Here is a 19,644-nt window from a genome sequence, read left to right as displayed (position 1 = left end):
TTACTAATCAGACCAGTTACATTTTCCTCCAAATCATTTATATATACTACAAACAGCAAAGGTCCCAGCACTGATCCCTGCGGATCACCACTGGTCACAGCCCTCCAATTAGAAAAGCATCCTTCCATTGCTACTCTCTGCCTTCTATGACCTAGCCAGTTCTGTATCCACCTTGCCAGCTCACCCCTGATCCCGTGTGACTTCACCTTTTGTACTAGTCTACCATGAGGGACCTTGTCAAAGGCCTTACTGAAGTCCATATAGACAACATCCACTGCCCTATCTGCATCAATCATCTTTGTGACCTCTCAAAACTCTATCAAGTTAGTGAGACACAACCTCCCCTTCACAAAACCATGCTGCCCCTCACTAATACGTCCATTTGCTTCCAAATGGGAGTAGATCCTGTCTCGAAGAATTCTCTCCAGTAATTTCCCTACCACTGAAGTAAGGCTCACCGGCCTGTAGTTCCCTGGATTATCCTTGCTACCCTTCTTAAACAGAGGAACAACATTGGCTATTCTCCACCCCCACCCAGAACCCCTGCAGTGCCGGGCATGACCAAAACATGTGGGTGTGGTTTGCTGGGCTCCTCGAGCATCTCCCACACCTATCCTCTACCCCGAAAAATTTACTGAGCCTTGCTGATAGCCTTGAATTGTATCAGGCTAAGCCTGGCGCACGAGGACGAAGAGTTTACCCTACGTAGGGCATCTGCCCACAGCCCCTCTTCAATCTCTTCCCCCAGCTCTTCTTCCCATTTTCCCTTCAGCTCATCCACCATGATCTCCCCCTCGTCTCTCATTTCCCTGTATATATCTGACACCCTACCATCCCCCACCCATGTCCCTGAGATCACTCTATCCTGAATCTCCTGTGTCGGGAGCTGCGGGAATTCCCTCACCTGTTGCCTCGCAAAAGCCCTCAGTTGCATGTACCGAAATGCATTCCCTTGGGGCAACCCATATTTTTCCGTCAGCGCTCCCAGACTCGCAAACGTCCCGTCTAAGAACAGATCCCTCAGTTGCACAATCCCAGCTCTCTGCCATGCTCTAAATCCCCCATCTATTCTCCCCGGGACAAACCTATGATTATTTCTTATCGGGGACCGCACCGAGGCTCCCGTCATTCCCCTATGCCGTCTCCACTGCCCCCAAATTTTCAGCGTTGCCACCACCACTGGACTTGTGGTGTATTTCTTCGGGGAGAACGTCAACGGCGCCGTCGCCAGTGCTTGTAGGCTGGTTCCTTTGCAGGACGCCATCTCCAATCTCTTCCACCCCGCTCCCTCCCCTTCTCCCATCCACTTACACACCATTGAGATATTGGCGGCCCAATAGTACTCAAGCTCGGTAGTGCCAGTCCCCCCCTATCCCTGCTACGCTGCAAAAACCCCCTCCTCACTCTCGGGGTCTTCCCAGCCCACACAAAACTCATAACACTTTTCTCGATTTTCTTGAGAAAAGCCTTCGTGACCATCACCGGGAGGCACTGAAACACAAAAAGGAATCTCGGGAGGACTACCATTTTGACCGCCTGCACCCTACCCACCAGTGACAGGGGCACCATGTCCCATCTCTTAAAATCCTCCTCCATCTGTTCCACCAATCGTGTTAGATTAAGCCTATGTAAGGTTCCCCAACTCCTCGCTATCTGAATCCCTAAGTACCGGAAATCTCTTGTTACCTTCCTCAGCGGTAAATCATCTATTCCCCTGCTCTGCTCCCCCGGATGCGCCACAAACAACTCACTCTTCCCCATATTCAATTTGTACCCCGAAAATTCCCCAAACTCCCTGAGTGTCCACATTATCTCAGGCATCCCAGCCACCGAGTCCGCAACATACAGCAATAAATCATCTGCATTCAATGATACCCGGTGTTCTTCTCCTCCCCTGAGTACTCCTCTCCACTTCCTGGAGGCCCGCAGTGCTATGGCCAGGGGCTCAATTGCCAATGCAAACAGTAACGGAGACAGGGGACACCCCTGCCTCGTCCCTCTATAAAGACGGAAGTAGTCAGACCTCTGCCTGTTCGTGACCACACTTGCCACCGGGGCCCTATATAGCAGCTGTACCCATCCAATAAACCCTTCTCCAAAGCCAAATCTCCTGAACACTTCCCACAGATAATCCCACTCCACTCTGTCGAATGCTTTCTCGGGGTCCATCGCCACCACTATCTCCGCCTCCCCCTCTGGTGGGGGCATCATCATCACCCCTAGCAGCCTCCGTATGTTCGTGTTCAGCTGTCTCCCCTTAACGAACCCAGTTTGATCCTCATGGACCACCCCCGGGACACAATCCTCTATCCTCGTCGCCATCACCTTGGCCAGGAGCTTAGCATCTACGTTCAAAAGGGAAAGGGGCCTGTAGGACCCACACTACAGCAGGTCTTTTTCCTTCTTCAAGAGTAGCGATATCGTCGCCTCTGACATAGTCTGGGGCAACTTCCCCCTTTCCCTGGCCTCATTAAAGGTTCTCGTCAAAAGCGGGGCCAGTAGATCCATATATTTCCTATAAAATTCCACCGGGAACCCATCCGGTCCCGGGGCCTTCCCCGCCTGCATGCTCCCAATCCCCTTTACCACCTCCTCCACCTCAATCTGTGCTCCCAGTCCCGCCCTCTCCTGCTCCTCCACCTTCGGAAATTCCAGCTGATCCAGGAAACACATCATTCCCTCCTTCCCTTCCGGGGGCTGAGCCTTATATAACCTCTCATAGAATGCCTTGAACACCCCGTTCACTCTCTCCGCTCCCCGTTCCATCTCTCCCTCCTCATCTCTCACCCCACCTATCTCCCTCGCCGCTCCCCTCTTCCTCAATTGGTGGGCCAGTAGCCGACTCGCCTTCTCTCCATACTCATACTGTACACCCTGTGCCCTCCTCCACTGTGCCTCTGCCTTGCCCGTGGTCAGCAGGTCAAATTCCACATGTAACCTTTGTCTTTCCCTGTACAGTCCCTCCTCCGGTGCCTCTGCATATTGCCTGTCCACCCTCAGAAGTTCTCTCAACAATCGCTCCCTTTCTTTACCCTCTTGATTCCCTTTATGTGCCCTTATGGATATCAGTTCCCCTCTAACCACCGCCTTCAACGCCTCCCAGACGACTCCCACCTGAACCTCTCCGTTGTCATTAAGCTCCAAGTACCTTTCGATACACCCCCTCACCCTTAGACATACCCCCTCATCCGCCAATAAGCCCATATCCATTCTCCAGAGTGGGTGCTGTTCTTTTTCCTCTCCTACCTCCAGGTCTACCCAATGTGGAGCGTGGTCCGAAATGGCTATGGCCGTATACTCCGTCCCTGTCACCTTCGGAATCAGTGCCCTTCCCAAGACAAAAAAGTCTATCCGTGAATATACCTTGTGAACATGGGAGAAAAATGAGAACTCCTTACTCCTAGGCCTAATAAATCTCCAGGGGTCTACTCCTCCCATCTGGTCCATGACGTCCTTGAGCACCCTGGCCGCTGCCGGCCTCCTCCTGGTCCTCGACCTCGACCGGTCCAGCCCCGGATCAAGCACCGTATTGAAGTCCCCCCCCCATTACCAACTTTCCCGCCTCCAGGTCCGGGATACGCCCCAACATACGCCTCATAAAATTTGCATCATCCCAGTTCGGGGCGTATACGTTCACCAGAACCACCGCCTCCCCTTGCAATCTGCCACTCACCATCACATATCTACCCCCACTATCCGCCACTATAGTCTTTGCCTCAAACAGTACCCGTTTCCCCACTAAGATAGCCACCCCCCTATTCTTCGCATCTAAACCCGAATGAAACACCTGCCCCACCCATCCTTTACGTAGTCTGACCTGGTCTATCAGTTTCAAGTGCGTCTCCTGCAACAAAACCACATCTGCTTTTAATTTCTTTAGGTGTGCGAGTACCCGTGCCCTTTTAATCGGCCCATTCAGCCCTCTCACGTTCCACGTGATCAGCCGGGTTGGGGGGCTCTTTACCCCCCAGCCCCCCCCCCCCCCCTTGTCGACTAGCTATCCCCTTTTTTAACCCAGCTCCTCACCCGGTTCCCGCGTACCTGTATATCCCACCGACGGTGCCCTCCCGTCTCGACCACCCCGTCCCATAACAGCTCCCCCTTCTCCTTAGCGGCAGCAACCCAGTTAACTCTTCCCCCCCCCTCCCTCCGCTAGATCCCCCTCTAGCGTAGTTGCACCCCCCATGTCGCTCCCAGAAGTCAGCGAACTCTAGCTGACCTCGACTTCCCCCTTTGCCCTCGGCCCCTCACTGTGAGAGGCCCCCTCCTTCCTGCGTCCCTGTTCCCGCCACAATTACCATAACGCGGGAGCAAAGCCCGCGTTTCCCACTCGGCCCCGCCCCTAATGGCGCCTTTCCCTTCTCCTTCCCCTTTCCTTCCCACCGGCGCCCACAGTTCCTCATGCCCCCCCCCCCCCCCCCCCCCCCAACGAGGGGAAGAGAGAAAAGTTACCGGGTCTAAGAATTAACAAATTGAAAAATCATCCCCCCCCCCTTCCTCGCCCCACATAGTCACCCCACCACTTTATCCCAGAAGCTCTTTCTCTCGCCAGACTATTCCAGCTTCTCGTCCACAATGAATGTCCACGCCTCTTCTGCCGTCTCAAAGTAGTGGTGCTTCCCTTGATGTGTGACCCACAGTCTCGCCGGTTGCAACATTCCAAATTGAACCTTCTTTTTGTGAAGCACCGCCTTAGCCCGATTGAAACTTGCCCTCCTTCTCGCCACCTCCGCACTCCAATCCTGGTATACGCGGATCACCGCGTTCTCCCACCAACATCTCCGAGTTTTCGTCGCCCATCTGAGGACCGTCTCTCTGTCGTTGTAGCGGAGAAATCTCACCACTATAGCTCGAGGTATTTCTCCAGCCTTTGGTCTTCGCGCCAGAACTCGATAGGCTCCCTCCACCTCCAAGGGGCCCGTTGGGGCCTCCGATCCCATTAGCGAGTGAAGCATCGTGCTTACATATGCCCCGACGTCCGCCCCCTCTGCGCCTTCGGGAAGACCCAGGACTCTTAAATTCTTCCTCCTCGAATTATTCTCCAGTGCTTCCAACCTCTCCACACACCTTTTGTGCTGTGCCTCGTGCGTCTCTGTCTTCACTACCAGGCCCTGTATTTCATCTTCGTTTTCAGCAGTCTTTGCCTTCACGACCCGAAGCTCCAGCTCCTGGGTCCTCTGCTCCTCCTTTAGCCCTTCAATCGCCTGTAATATCGGGGCCAGTACCTCCTTCTTCAACTCCTTCTTCAGCTCTTCCACACAGCGCCGCAGGAACTCTTGTTGCTCCGGGCCCCATAACAAACGGCCACCTTCCGATGCCATCTTGCTTCGAGCTTCCCTTCCTTGCCGCTGCTCCAGAGGATCTTCTGCAATCTGGCCGCTATCCTCTCCTTTTTCCATGTGTATCCGGGGGGATTCCCTTCTAGTTTACCGCACAGTGATTTTGGCCGTTTAAATTGCCATTGGGGCTCCTATCAAGAGCCCAAAAGTCCGTTCCAACGGGAGGTGCCGAAATGTGCGACTCAGCTGGTTATTGCCGCAAAATTGCCTTTTAAGCTTTTTAATTTCAGACTTGATATCGGACTTAAGTTCCTTAACTTCTCAATTAAGATCTTATACTTCGGCTTCTAACTTTTCCGATTTAAGTTTTCCCCTTTTTAACTGTTTGCTTACTGCCTTCAACTGTTCTTTCGCAGCAGTCAGTGCACAATCATATTGGGATTGACCCGTAATTTAGTTTCACTGCCGCACCTGGCCCATAACGACTAGGGACCATTTGGTTCGGTCTTTTTCTACCATTTGGACAGTTTTCCCCCAGATTCTTTTAATATCTTCCAAGCACCATTGTCCTTTGGAGGCACCATACTTTTCCTCAATCTCTGTACATGTTTTGGATAAGTCAGACTATTGCTCTATATACTCCTTTAATTGCTGATGGATCTCATCTAAGGAAATGTCCGGCGGGGCTTGCCCGCCTTTGACTTGTGGTCGCCAACTGTTTGTTCTCTTCCTCTGCCCTAGTATCGATGTTTAGATTCAAGCCTTGATGCTTTTTTCAGCCAGGCTGGTATATCTCCCTGTATACCGTCAAAATCCAGACCTTAGTGTAGCCACCTGGGTTGGCCAACTCCCGACATAAATAGGAGAACAGCAAAGGCTGCAGGGAAATTCAGCCAACAGAGGCAAAAACTAGCAGGTGCAAGTTTACTGTGTATTAAACTCTGCAAAAGCCCAGACAGCATCGATACAAGCAGCCATCTGCATAATAATGTAGCAGCCATCTACATACTAATGAGCGATCCCCAGGTACAATCAAAACATTTGGGATAAACAAAGCAAAGCCAGACTCCCCGGCGCCAGCAGGAGCCAACACAAAAGAGGTTCACGGACACCTCAAGACCGCCCATCGATCAGGGAACCACTCCAGTATTGGAGAAATCGAATCAAGCGATTGGAACGAAGTCCAATCACTTGGAACCAGGTACAGGGTCCGCCCCGAAAGGCGGGAAGCACCTGGGGACTATAAAGTTAAACCCCCAAGTTCAAATCGTTCTTCTTGACCGGGTCACTCAGCAACGCGAACCAGCCCTTGACAGTGACCGGTTCAGCTGCCGCCGAGATCCAGTAAGTCTTAAGTCAACGCTCGCTACGAGATAGGCGCTCCTAGCTACCAGTCCGTACCAACTTTGAATCCCGCAGACTCAGAACCCGAACGAAAGGCCATTTATTCCCCTGACCTGGTGGGCCAGTCCGAAGCTAAGTATAGGCCTGTTAGTTGTAGAAGTAGCTTAGAAGTAGAATTTATGCATGAGTAGCGATTACTGTGTATAATAAATGTGCTTTGATTTGAATCTTACTAATTGGTGTATTGAGTTATTGATCATTACTTGAACTTGAACCTCGTGGCGGTATCATAAAGATACCTGGCGACTCGAGTGCAAAGGTTATAAAACAGAGCCAGTTGAACCCACCAAAAGTTAGCAACATTAGGGACCCGAGCCAACTACCATACTGGAGCTGTTTGAGGTTGCGTATGAGGGTTGCCGAGTCTAAACAAGGCCGGGGACTTTTTTATTTAATAGAGAGGCGTCCTTACCTGCAGCAATAGACCCGATGTCCAGATCTCTGGTTCCTTTTTACGCTTAGCGACCCTTCTTGCAGTGCCAAATTGTCCCTTATTTTTCAAAGACGAGATGAGAGTCCGGTAGTAGTGCGAGATTGAGTTTTATTACAAAAATTTAGTTAGTACACTTCAAAACCTACAAAACAAACAAAAGCCCAGGGCGGCATAAAGAAGAAGAAAACAATGGAAAGAGAACAAAGGCAATGAGGAACGGGCAACACGTGTGCCAGTAACTTTATACCTGTGCGGTTTGATACCGCCCTCCTCTTTGCCCCCTTTTAGTTATGAATTGTGACTTCTGAATAGTGGTCTTTACCGCCACTCACATTGGTATCTAACTTACTGGCTGTACTCACTTTGTTACATTGTCACACCTTCAGTCTGGGTTCTGTAAAACTGATGTGTTCCCACAGTCTATTTTTCCACAGACACAATATTTAAAAAATTTGAACATTTAGATTTTAACCATTTCCCTACCCCTAATCTATTGCTCCTATGCAGTGCTACCCAAGAGGCTGTAGCATGTGTAGGGAGAGTTGCTTATTTTCAGTGTTGGTGTCTGCAGATGGCCTTGCAAGATGCCGTTAAGCAGCTCTAGGTCTAGAAGGCCCAGGCTCAGATGGCACCACCACAGCATGGGATGTAGCAGTCTATCTGGCTGAGTGGCAGTGGCTGATGTCATCCTGAGAGAGAATGGCAGATTAACTACTCATATATGTATATCTTCTGTTCATCTGCCCAGTGCATTTCCAGGTGAAAGTTAATGTTTTCCTTGTTTTCTAGTTGTTTGCTCTTGTGGAGATAATATTGATTGATTTTTCTACTGTCTTTTGCAGATTAATGCAGAATTTAGCACATATAAGATTAACCTACAAAGACTTGAAGCTCAGTTCAGACAGGTGCAATATCTGCTTTGATATAGTGTGCGGTATAAATTGTCTTAAAGGAATTATTTATGCTTTGAAAGATGAAATTAACATGGACTAATTTTTGCAAGAGATAGCATGGATAGCATTCATATTTTAATATGCTCATTTTAATTTAAGTTATAGCCTTTTATACTTTGAGTTGTTACGGTATGGATGAAGCAATGACGAGGTGCAGTCGATATTATTTCACTTCAAAGGTACAAAAGTTAATGTGGTTTCCTGATTCAATGGATAGTGAAGTAATATGAATTTCTGATTGGAAAATGATGGAGTTAGACAGGTGCTGGAATGAGATGTGGATGTCTGAAATGAGTCCATGATGTTTTCTTGTCCTGCATCTTTTTTAGATTAGGTGGCAACCTGTCACTGTTGGTGCCTCCCCAACCAGCAGCCCACACGGATGGCCGCTTGGCTTGGCCCATGTTGAATGCGAGTGACGGGATGAACGTCTTAAGTCAGAATTAATTTCCCACTTCAAGGCCTCAATTGGCCCACTGAGGGGACCACCCATCGCTACCCCCGCCAATGTGGCAGGGGCAGGCAGGCTAGCTGGCTGCAAGCAGGCCAATTGTTGGACGTAACATGTTCCACCACCCCCTCACCTTCAAGCCCACTGCCGGGGTGCATTAAATCCAGCCCGTGGAGTTAAGACAGGAACTGAAATATAATTTAAAACTTTTAGAAAATATAAAATATAAATGTAAGTGGATTTTTTTTATCACAATGGAGAAATTTACATTCCACAGACATAATTTTAGTTCTTTAGGACCAGAAAGGTTTTTCAACAGTAAGGATGAACTGGGTATACTGTTAAGAACCCCATTCAACACCTCATTCACTATAATTATTTTCAACTTTGTTTTACGACTACAGTGAGACTAACAGCATGAAAGGGCAAGATTCTCCTCTGATTTCTAATTAATTGCACACTTCAGGTAGTAAAACAGCGTATCTTATGGAGAAATGTAAAATAACTGGCCGCATTTCCAGATATCCAGACTTAAAGATTAATTGCATGTGCAGGTTCCAAAGGTTGCTGTCAATCTCATAGGAATAATGACCGTGAACTACCAGTTTCCCCAAGTCTGGGCCAGTATTTGGAAATTATAGGCTAGACAACCTAACCTTGATGATGGGCTAAATTATTAGAAAATATTCAGAGCTAGTGGGTGGGATTTTCCGGCTGGTCCTGCTGGCGGCAACCCCCTGCTGTGGGTTCCCTGCTGGCGGAGAGTGCAAACAATGGGATACCGTGTTGGTGACCAATGGTGGGCCATCTCCGCTGCCACAGCATGTGCCAAGCCGGGTGGGGGGGGGGGGGGGGGAATTCAGCATAAATTGTCATTTAGAAAAATATGGGTAATCACGATGGTTAGTTTGGATTTTGCTAAGAGAAGACTGGCTAACTTGATTACACATTTTGAGGAGTTAACAAGGAAAGCTGATGAGGGTAGTGCATTTAATGTAGTCTGTTTAGACTGGAGAAAGACTTTCTGACAAGGTCTCAGTTAGACAAAGAGATCAAGGGTAATGTCTCTAAGTTTGCGGACAACACAAAGGTAGGTGAGATTATAAGCTGTGAGGAGGACACAAAAGCTGGAATTCTCCCATGCCCCTGCTGGTGATTTCAGTGTAAATGTTGACATTCAAAAGGATTTGAGTATACAGTGCTCATACAAGGAAATTTAGCATGCAGGTATAAGAAGCAATTGGGAAGATGAATAATATGTTGGCCTTCATTGCAAGCAAATGGAGTACAAAAAGTTAGAGCTCTTGTCACAATTATACACGGCTTTGGTGAGACCACACCTGGAGCACAGTGCTCCGTTTTGGTCTCCATATTTAAGGAACAATTTGTTTGCATAGGAGGTGGTGCAGCAAAGGGTAACTAGATGGATTTCTGGCAAGATAATGGTGTCCATTGATGAGACTGAGTAAATTGGGGCTATACTCTCTGGAGTTTAGTAAAATGTGAGATAAACTCATTGAAACATACCAGATTTTGAAGAGGCTTGAAAGTGCAGACACTGAGGGGACGTTTTCTCTGGCTGGAGAATTCAGAACATGGAGGCACAGTCACAGGATACATTTCTTCAGTCATAGGATTGTGAATCTTTGGAATTCTCTATCACAGAAAGCACTGGATGATATATTTAAGTTTGATAGAGATAGAGTTTTAGTGTCTCAAAGAATCTTGATTTGAGAAACAGGCAGAAAAATGGATTTAAGTCCAAGGTCGTGATGATTAGTGGAGCAGGCTCAAGGGAGCTATATGGTCTGCTCCTGTTCCTATTTCTTATGTTCTAATGTTCTTTATTTTCATTGTTGAAGCATGATTAATACATGTAGCATCCAGCCCTTTATAGCACAGTAATGGGCTGGATATTAACTTGGAGGGGCTACTTTGAGTTGAAAAATCCCCAAAAATTGATTTTAGTTTCTGCTGAATTGAACTTCATGACTTGATTAGCATATTTTATCAAGTTTCCTGGATGCAGCAAGCTTGACTGCCAGGTGAGTAGACCTTCAGGGTTGCAGTTGCGGAACGGAAATAAGGGAGCAAAAGGGTGGGTGGGGGGGGGTGCAAGGAGTTAGGCTTTGGGCAAAAACAGAATGTGGAGACAAGATCGGAAGCCAGACGAAGGAGGAGATTGAAAGTCTTGTGGAGGAAATCAGAAGAGTTGGGGAATTCAGAAAAGTCAAGGGTGGAAGTTCAAACCTCAGTTGGCTAGCACTGCTGCCTCACAGCCCCAGGGACCCGGGTTCAATTCCAACCTTGGGTGACTATCTGTGTGGAGATTGCACCTTCTCCCTGTGTCTGCATGGGTTTCTTCCGGGTGCTCCAATTTTCTCCCACAGTCCAAAGATGTGCAGGTTAGGTGGATTGGCAATGCTAAATTGCCCCTTAAGTGTCCAAATGTTAGACGGGGCTATGGGGATAAGAAGGAGGATTGGGCAGATGTGGGATGCTTTTTCCGAGGGTCGATGTCAACATGATGGTCCGAATGGCCTCCTTCTGCACTATAGGGATGCTATGATGAGTGTGATCAGAAGGGTCAGAGGGGAAGTCACGGGGGTGAATGGAAGGGAGGAGTGGTATCTGATCACAGGAGGAGACTGAAGATGGTACACAGGATCCACAAATGAGTAGAAAGGTATTTACCCGTTTTATCCAACTGATATGTTGACATTTGTTCTGAGCAGGCACAGTTAGTATTGAAACAAAAAGAGGAAGATTTTGCAATAGTAATAAAAGCTCACGATGAAGCACTTCAAGAAATCCAGAAGCTAAAAGAATGTAAAGAGGTGATGGAAGAGAGAGAAATATATAAGGTGAAAACAACAGTGAGTAATTCATTCTGGTACTTTAGTGGTTTATGAAATAAATAATATGGTCAGGTATTTGTCCAGATGGGTCCCAAATTCATTTTGTGAACTCAACAGTGTTCATTTAATAAATCTGAAATGTATCAAGAAAGAAGTGGGCATGTAGATTCATCACTCGAACCTGCGAGCACTCCAAGATGATATTTTTGCCTGCCTCTCAGTTGTGAAACCTGATATCCGCTCAGAGCTGATCCCATTTCTCCACCATAGGGGGGATTCTCTAATCCCGCGGCAGAGTGTCCGCGCCGTCGTAAACGCCATTGCGTTTTACGACAGTGTGAATGGGCCGCTGCCAGGACGTATTCTGGCCCCTACAGGGGGCAGGTGCCAACGCGCACATGCGCTATGGCGCCAACGCGCACATGCGAAGTGGCCTTCAACGCGCCGGCCCGGACGCAACATGGCGCAGGGCTACAGGGGCCGGCGCATAGGAAAGGAGGCCCCCAGCTGGAGAGGCCGGCCCGCCGATCAGTGGGCCCCGATCGCGGGCCAGGCCACATTGGAGGCCCCCCCCCCCCCCCCCCACGGGGTCGGACCCCCCCCCCCCCCCCCACCCACAGGCCGCCACCTGACCCTTCAACGCCGAGGTCCCGCCGCTCAGAGCAGGTTAGAACGGCAACTTGAATGTTTGGGAAGGTAAGCAGAATCTGGAAACTAGCAGTGATAGCTATCTTTCCCATACTTTAAAAAAATATGTTTATTCACATTTTTCCAACAAAATGTTTGAACAAACAAGCTCCCCCCATAACAAAAAGAAGAAAGAACACAAACACCACAATCAAAAATAATAAACTACTTATACATTGGGTTTCTCCCGCATATATTAACCCCCCCCATATGACATTCAAAAGTACCCTTGGGGAAACGCCCCCCCCCACCCGCCCAAATAACCCCCTGAAAGAGACCCCCCCGGTTGCTGCTGCTGACTTCCTCCTAGCGCTCCGCGTGATAGTCTAGGAACGGTTGCCACCGCCTGAAGAACCCCTGCACAGACCCTCGTAAGGCAAACTTTATCCTCTCCAGCTTAATGAACTCTGCCATGTCATTTATCCAGGTTTCCACACTGGGGGGCTTCGCGCCCTTCCATAATAACAAGATCTTCCGCCGGGCTACCAGGGAAGCAAAGGCCAGGATACTGGCCTCTTTCGCCTCCTGCACTCCCGGCTCGTCCGTTACCCCAAATAATGCCAACCCCTAACTCGGCTCGACCTGGACTTTCACCACCTTGGACACAGTCCTCGCAAGACCCCGCCAAAACCCCTCCAGTGCCGGGCACGACCAGAACATGTGGACGTGATTTGCCGGACTCCCCGAGCACCTCCCACACCTGTCCTCCACCCCAAAGAACCTACTCATCCTCGCCCCTGTCATATGCGCTCTGTGAACAACCGTGAATTGTATTAGGCTGAGCCTGGCGCAAGAGGAGGAAGAATTAACCCTACTCAGGGCATCAGCCCACAGACCCTCATCAATCTCCTCCCCAAGCTCCTCCTCCCATTTGCCCTTTAGCTCCTCTACCGAAACCTCCTCCTCTTCTTTCATCTCTTGATAGATCGCCGAAACCTTGCCTTCTCCGATCCATACACCCGAAATCACCCTGTCCTGAATCCTCTGTGCCGGGAGCAACGGGAATTCCCTCACCTGTCGCCTCACTTGCATATACCTGAACGCATTTCCCGGGGGTAACCCAAACTTCTCCTCCAGCGCCCCTAGGCTCGCAAACGTTCCATCTATAAACAGGTCCCCTATTCTTCTGATCGCTGCCCGATGCCAGCTCCGAAACCCGCCATCCATCCTTCCCAGGACGAACCAATGGTTCTCCCGAATCGGGGACCAAACCGAGGCTCCCATCTCGCCCCTATGCCGTCTCCACTGCCCCCAGATCTTCATCCCCATCCAGCACCCAACCAAGAGAACATTCCCTACACGTAGTTAAAACCATATATACAGCAGACATCCCCCCCCACAACCACAGACCCTCAATATGAGTCCAATTTTTCAGTCTGTATAAAGCTCCAAGCCTCCTCAGGCATTTCAAAATAGTGGTGCCGATCTTGGAATGTGACCCACAATCGCGCTGGCTGCAGCATACCGAACTTCACCCCCTTCCGATGGAGCACAGCCTTGGCCCGATTAAAGCCAGCTCTCTTCTTGGCCACCTCTGCACTCCAGTCCTGGTAGATTCGGATCTCCGTGTTCTCCCACCTGCTGCTCTGCTCTTTCTTGGCCCATCTCAGGACACACTCTCTAGTCCAAAGATGTGCGGGTTAGGTGGATTGGCCATGCTAAATTGCCCATAGTGTCCAAAATTGCACTTAGTGGTGGGTGGGGTTACTGGGTTATGGGGATGGGGTGGAGGTGTGGACCTTGGGTTGGGTGCTCTTTCCAAGGGCCGGTGCAGACTCGATGGGCCGAATGGCCTCCTTCTGCACTGTGGATTCTATGATTCTATCCATAACGCGGTGAAACCTCACCACTACAGCTCTTGGCGGCTCGTTGGCCTTGGGTCTCCTTGCCAGGACCCGATGAGCCCCATCTAGCTCCAGGGGCCTCGGGAAAGCTCCCGCGCCCATCAGCGAATTGAGCATCGTGCTCACATATGCCCCGGTATCGGGCCCCTCAACTCCTTCAGGGAGGCCCAGAATCCGAAGATTCTTCCTCCTCGACCTATTCTCCAGGTCTTCAAATCTTTCCGCCCACCTCTTATGCAGCGCCTCATGTGCCTCCACCTTCACCACCAGGCCCAAGATCTCGTCCTCGTTCTCCGAGGCTTTCTGCCGCACCTCCCGGATCGCCGCCCCCTGGGTCTCCACTAGCTTCTCAATCGCCGCCTTCATTGGCGCCAGCATTTCTGTCTTCAGCTCCTCAAAGCAGCGTTTAAGAAACTCCTGCTACTCCTGCGACCACTGCGCCCATGCTGCTTGGTCTCCACCCGCCGCCATCTTGCTTTTTCTCCCTCTCACTTTTCGCTGCTCCAAGATCCCTTTTTTCACCGCTCCACTCCTGGTCCAATCCATACACTGTCAGGGGGACCTTGCTGTCACCTTCCCACCCTGGAAGCTGTCGAACAAGTGCCGTTGGGGCCCCTCTAGAGAGCCCTAAAGTCCGTTCCCGGTGGGAGCTGCCGAACGTGCGACCTATTCAGGCATGGCCGCAACCGGAAGTCATCTTTCCCATACTTGTTGATTTGCAAGTGAAGATACATGTAAATGGCAGTCTAAGTTAAAAGTCAAGATTTAACTATGAAGATTGCCACTCAGGCTTAAAGCTTTCTGAGGTAAGAGCCCAAACCACTACCACCAAGAAATGGTTGTCCTTTAATAATTCATAACTCGATGCCTGAACTGACTGGAATACTAATTTACTTCCCAGATTGCAAATCTTCAGCAAAATGTGACCGGTTCTAAGCAAGATAATAACCGAATTGCAGTGACCCTAGAGAATGTATTAGCATCGCATGCAAAACTCCAACAGACAGTGGAGAAACTACAAATAGAACTTGGACAAAGAGATACAGAGATAAATTACTTGCAACAAGACAAGTAAGAAAATGCTACATTATATGTTTATCAATTATAGATAAATACTGGTCAGAAAACTTTACTTCTGATATTGTGATTATCCAAAGAAACAACTATATATCAGAGAGATTTAATTTCACTTAAAAAAAGTATGAAGTGCTTCAAGATATTTCTGAGTTACCGATTTCTGTATAGTCCACACCTGTTAGCCAATTTTGGTGTAAAGGAATTATCTAGTGGTTTGAATTAAACAATTTGAATAAAACAGTTGAGGAAGTGTTTATGATTTAAATGTGAATGATCAGATCATTTAAATTAGTCAATTTTGTTGTTATGTTTCATGACTTTTTAGGAAAATATTTTTATTTACGAAGGAAAATTGGCATTCACTTATGATCTGGGATTTTCTCTGATTATCATAAACACAGATCTTATTTATCTGGTAATCATGCTATTTCAAAGCATAATGGATTTGGATGCACTAAGAAGAAACAACTGTCACCCATTATTGTTTTTATGTGCTGAATTTTCATAGACTGCTTTGTAGGATTATTGGGGAAACATTTGTTCACAACAATTGAGAGTATGCCTACAAGACTGCATGTTCCTGGGAATCAATGTAAATTTCTCCCCCATTATATCTTGATTTCTGTTATTTTGTGGCCTGATTTAGTCCTTGTTGATTGAGTAGGCATAGTCAGCGGTGACTGTCTCATGTTTTAAGGGTAGTTTCTAATCAGAGGTACGGATTTCTACCAAGAACCTTCATATGACTAAACACCCTGATTCTCTGCCTGCAGATATTTGGGCACGGGGCAGGATATTCAATGAGGTAATGGGATCCGGTGTATAAGATTTGCTTCTTTTCTTTCCTTCTCTGCTGCTCTCGCTCATCAATAAAGCATGAATCCCAAAGCTTGATGGACAAAGGGCAGCAGGGTGGCACAGTGGGTTAGCACTTTGGCCTCACTGCGCCGAGGTCCCAGGTTCGATCCTGGCTCTGGGTCACTGTCCGTGTGGAGTTTGCACATTCTCCCCATGTTTGCGTAGGTTTCGCCCCCACAACCCGAAAATGTGCAAGCTAGATGGATTGGCCACGATAAATTGCCCCTTAATTGGAAAAAATGAATTGGGTACTCTAAATTTAAAAAAAAAAAAGCTTGATGGACAAGTTATCACCCATTCTGAAAGATTGGTAGCAAGCGCCTCCCAGGCATAGAATCATAGAAGTTACAGTGCAGAAGGAAGCCATTCGGCCCATCAAGTCTGCACCGTCCCTTAGAAAGAGCACCCTACTTAAGCCCACACGTCCAACCTATCCCTATAACCCAATAACCCCACCTTATGTTTTTTTTGGACACAAAGGGCAATTTAGCATGGTCAATCCACCTAACCTGCACATCTTTGGACTGTGGGAGGAAACAGGAGCCCTCGGAGGAAACCCACGCAGACACAGGAAGAAAGTGCAAACTCCACATAAGTCATCCGAGGCCGGAATTGAACCCGGGTCCCTGGAGCTGTGAGACAGCAGTGGTAACCACTGTGCCATCATGCCATGATTTAGGTCAATGCTGCTGCATTTCAAGGAGAGCTTCAGCATATCTTTCAGGTGTTTTCCTTGTCCTACCCTGGAATATTGACCAGTTGGATGTTGAGAGAACATGGCAAGGGAAATGGTTTTCAACCTTTTGGACAGTATCCAGTCCATCAAAGTTGATTTTGATTTTGCAGGCGTTTTGCCTGAGTGCTTGTGGACCTAGCTTCAAGAAGGACGACTGATTTTGGTCAATGGTCCTCTCATTGAATCCAGAGGATGTGGTGGCGGCATTGTTGATAAAATCTCTCGCGCTCTTCTGTGCCACTGTAGTGCATGAATAGATGATGAAACTTGCTTTGTACTCTTGGACTTGTTTTGAATTGTGGAGGTCATTGTTGTCAAACACCCTGCTGTAGTTTTTAGAAGTCTGAGCTGATGTAGTAGATACAATATTAGTTCTCATTAATGGTGGCCTTTTGAGGGAGGTGACTGCCAACAGGGAAATGCTCAACATATTCCAAAGTTTGTCGTTCAACATATATGGGAGGTTTATACGATCCTTGGCCAGACGTCAGCTTGTGGACGAGGTCCGGTTAGGGACCGATTCCGTTTTTTTTAAAGTAGACTAAGTTTGCAATTCAAGATGTTTACTAAATGAATAAAGCCACAAGATTCCACAGGTTTTGAGCAAACAAAAATAAACTTTACTGTGCAAGTTCAGAAAGATAAAACAGTGTTCAATATTTATCATATACTCGAACATTCAGGGTAAGTATGAGATACTTGTGAATTGTTAAGAACCCTGTTGATGTTATATGCAAGGGTATCCCAAACCCCAGAAGGGTAACTTGGAACAACGGTTCTTAATGGTGCATATTTTCAATTTGATATAATGTGAGGAAAGATATGCAAACCAGTGAGGAACAGTCCAGTCTTATTGTAGTCAATTAATAAAGAATATTTATTAACTTAAAAGAAACACTCAAGAAAGACTACAATACCCTGTAACAGCGCACTTAACTACAATAATGTCTATTAACACACCATCTCATGAACATAGCCCTTGTTCCCAGCTATCTTCTGAGAAATGCCCCTTTCCCAAACAACATAACAATAATAAGTGTCACAAGTAGGCTTATATCAACACTGCTTTGAAATTACTGTGAAAATCCCCTAGTCGCCACACTCCTGCGCCTGTTCGTTTACACTGAGGGAGAATTCAGAATGTCCAATTCACCTAACAAGCACGCCTTTCGGGACTTGTGGGAGGAAACCGGAGCGGCCGGAGGAAAACGATGCTGACACGGTGAGAACATGCAGACTCCACACAGTGAACCAAGCTGGGAATCGTATCCGAGTCCCTGGCGCTGTGAAGCAACAGTGATAACCACTGTGTTACCGTGACATCCAATATTTTTTGTAAAATTATTTCTATTCAAATGTTTGTGAAAAAACTTAATTTTTGCATAACCGTACGTAACAATTAACAGAACAAAGAGAGAAAAAAATGTTAACCGTATGTACAAAGAAAGGAACAATACAACGTAACGACCCCCCCGCCCCCCCCCCGCCCCCCCCCCCGATGCTGCTGCTGACCTTTACTGCTCTCCTAGAAAGTCGAGGAACGGCTGCCACCTCCGAGAGAACCCCGCCATGGACCCTCTCAAGGCAAACTTTATTTTCTCGAGACTGAGAAACCCAACCATGTCACTAACCCAGGTCTCTACACTCGGGGGCTTCGAGTCCCTCCACATTAAAAGGATCCGTCTCCGGGCAACCAGGGAGGCAAAGGCCAATACGTCGGCCTCTTTCGCTTCCTGAACTCCCGGATCGTCTGACACACTGATCGTCTGATCGCTATCTCTGGACTCGGCACCATCCGCGTGCCTAAGATCTTGGACATTGCCTTAGCAAATCTCTGCCAGAATCCCTTAAGAGCCGGGCATGCCCAGAACATATGGACATGATCTGCAGGGCTTCCCGCACACCTCGCACATTTATTTTCAACCCTAAAGAGCTTGCACATCTTGGTTGCCGTCATGTGTACCCGGTGGACCACCTTAAACTGGATTAAACTAAGCCTGGCACATGATGAGGAGGAATTGACCCTGTTTAGGGCGTCTGCCCACAGGCCCGCACCTAGCTCCCCACCTAGCTCCTCCTCCCATTTGCCCTTAAGCTCCTCCACTGGGGCATCCTCCGCCTCCTGAAGTTCCCGGTAAATATCCGAAACCTTCCCCTTCCTTACCCAGGTGTCGGAGACCACCCTATCCTGTATCCTGTGTGGGGGTAGCAGCGGAAATGATACCACCTGCTTTTTCAGAAAGGCGCGTACCTGAAGGTATCTGAAAGCGTTTCCAGGGGGCAAACTGAATTTCTTCTCCAGTGTTTTCAGGCTGGGGAAGGTCCCGTCTCTGAATAGGTCCCCCGTCCTTTTAATGCCTGCCCTATTCCAGCTTTGTAACCCTCCGTCTATCCTGCCCGGGCCAAATCTGTGATTGTTGCGTATCGGGGTCCAGACTGAGGCCCCCTCCACCCCCCTGTGCCTTCTCCACTGACCCCAGATCTTTAATGCCGCCACCACCACCGGACTAGAGGAGTAGCGGGCCGGCGAGAATGGCAGAGGTGCCGTTGCAAGTGCCCCTAGGCTGGTACCTTTACATGAGGCCACCTCTAACCGCTCCCACGATGACCCCTCCCCTAATACCATATCCTAATCACGGCTATGTCAGCCGCCCAATAGTAGCTGCAAAAGTTCGGCAGCGCCAGCTTCCCCATTATATAACTCTATGAGCTAATTCCAGCATATGGTTACCACCTATAAGTTTCTTCCAGATATCGGAGAGTCTTCCCCCAATTCAGTGTAGTCGTTATGTGAGGTATCTAAAAACCAACAGCTTTCAGACTGGAGTTCTGTGCTTTTTGAGAGAGTCCTGTTTGCTCGCTGTTTCTCTCTTCTCCAATTAACCCTGCTATGGATATATTGTTTCTTCCTTTAGATATGCTATCTTAATAACATCTTGGATCAGGCTTTTAGCATATAGATGTGAATTATATTTTTATCTCTCCACTTTGAACTTACCTCTTCTACAGTTCTAACATCTATTTCTATATATCATTGTTTGTCTTGGTTTACAGGTGCAACAGA

At 48.3% G+C, this 19,644-nt stretch overlaps 1 protein-coding gene across 5 annotated transcripts in view; it reads left to right on the top strand.

Annotated features, from left to right (window-relative positions):
* LOC140389833 (coiled-coil domain-containing protein 150-like) overlaps window positions 1–19,644 on the top strand; it is a 183,269-nt gene that overhangs the window by 107,097 nt on the left and 56,528 nt on the right. For 4 of the 5 annotated variants that reach the window (XR_011934489.1, XR_011934486.1, XM_072474402.1 and 1 more), the window contains exons 16-17: window positions 11,256–11,396; window positions 14,811–14,980. Coding sequence is in view for 2 of the 5 variants with exons in the window: in XM_072474402.1 (XP_072330503.1) it covers window positions 11,256–11,396; window positions 14,811–14,980 (311 nt within the window). In the remaining 3 variants the exon portion in view is untranslated. The remainder of the gene's footprint in view (window positions 1–11,255; window positions 11,397–14,810; window positions 14,981–19,644) is intronic. The other variant, XR_011934487.1, reaches the window with a different exon arrangement.

This window comes from Scyliorhinus torazame, chromosome 14 (assembly GCF_047496885.1).
Source record: "Scyliorhinus torazame isolate Kashiwa2021f chromosome 14, sScyTor2.1, whole genome shotgun sequence".
Lineage (NCBI taxonomy): Eukaryota > Metazoa > Chordata > Chondrichthyes > Carcharhiniformes > Scyliorhinidae > Scyliorhinus > Scyliorhinus torazame.
Note: the sequence above shows the minus strand (reverse complement) of the source record. Positions and strands in the feature narration are given on the sequence as shown.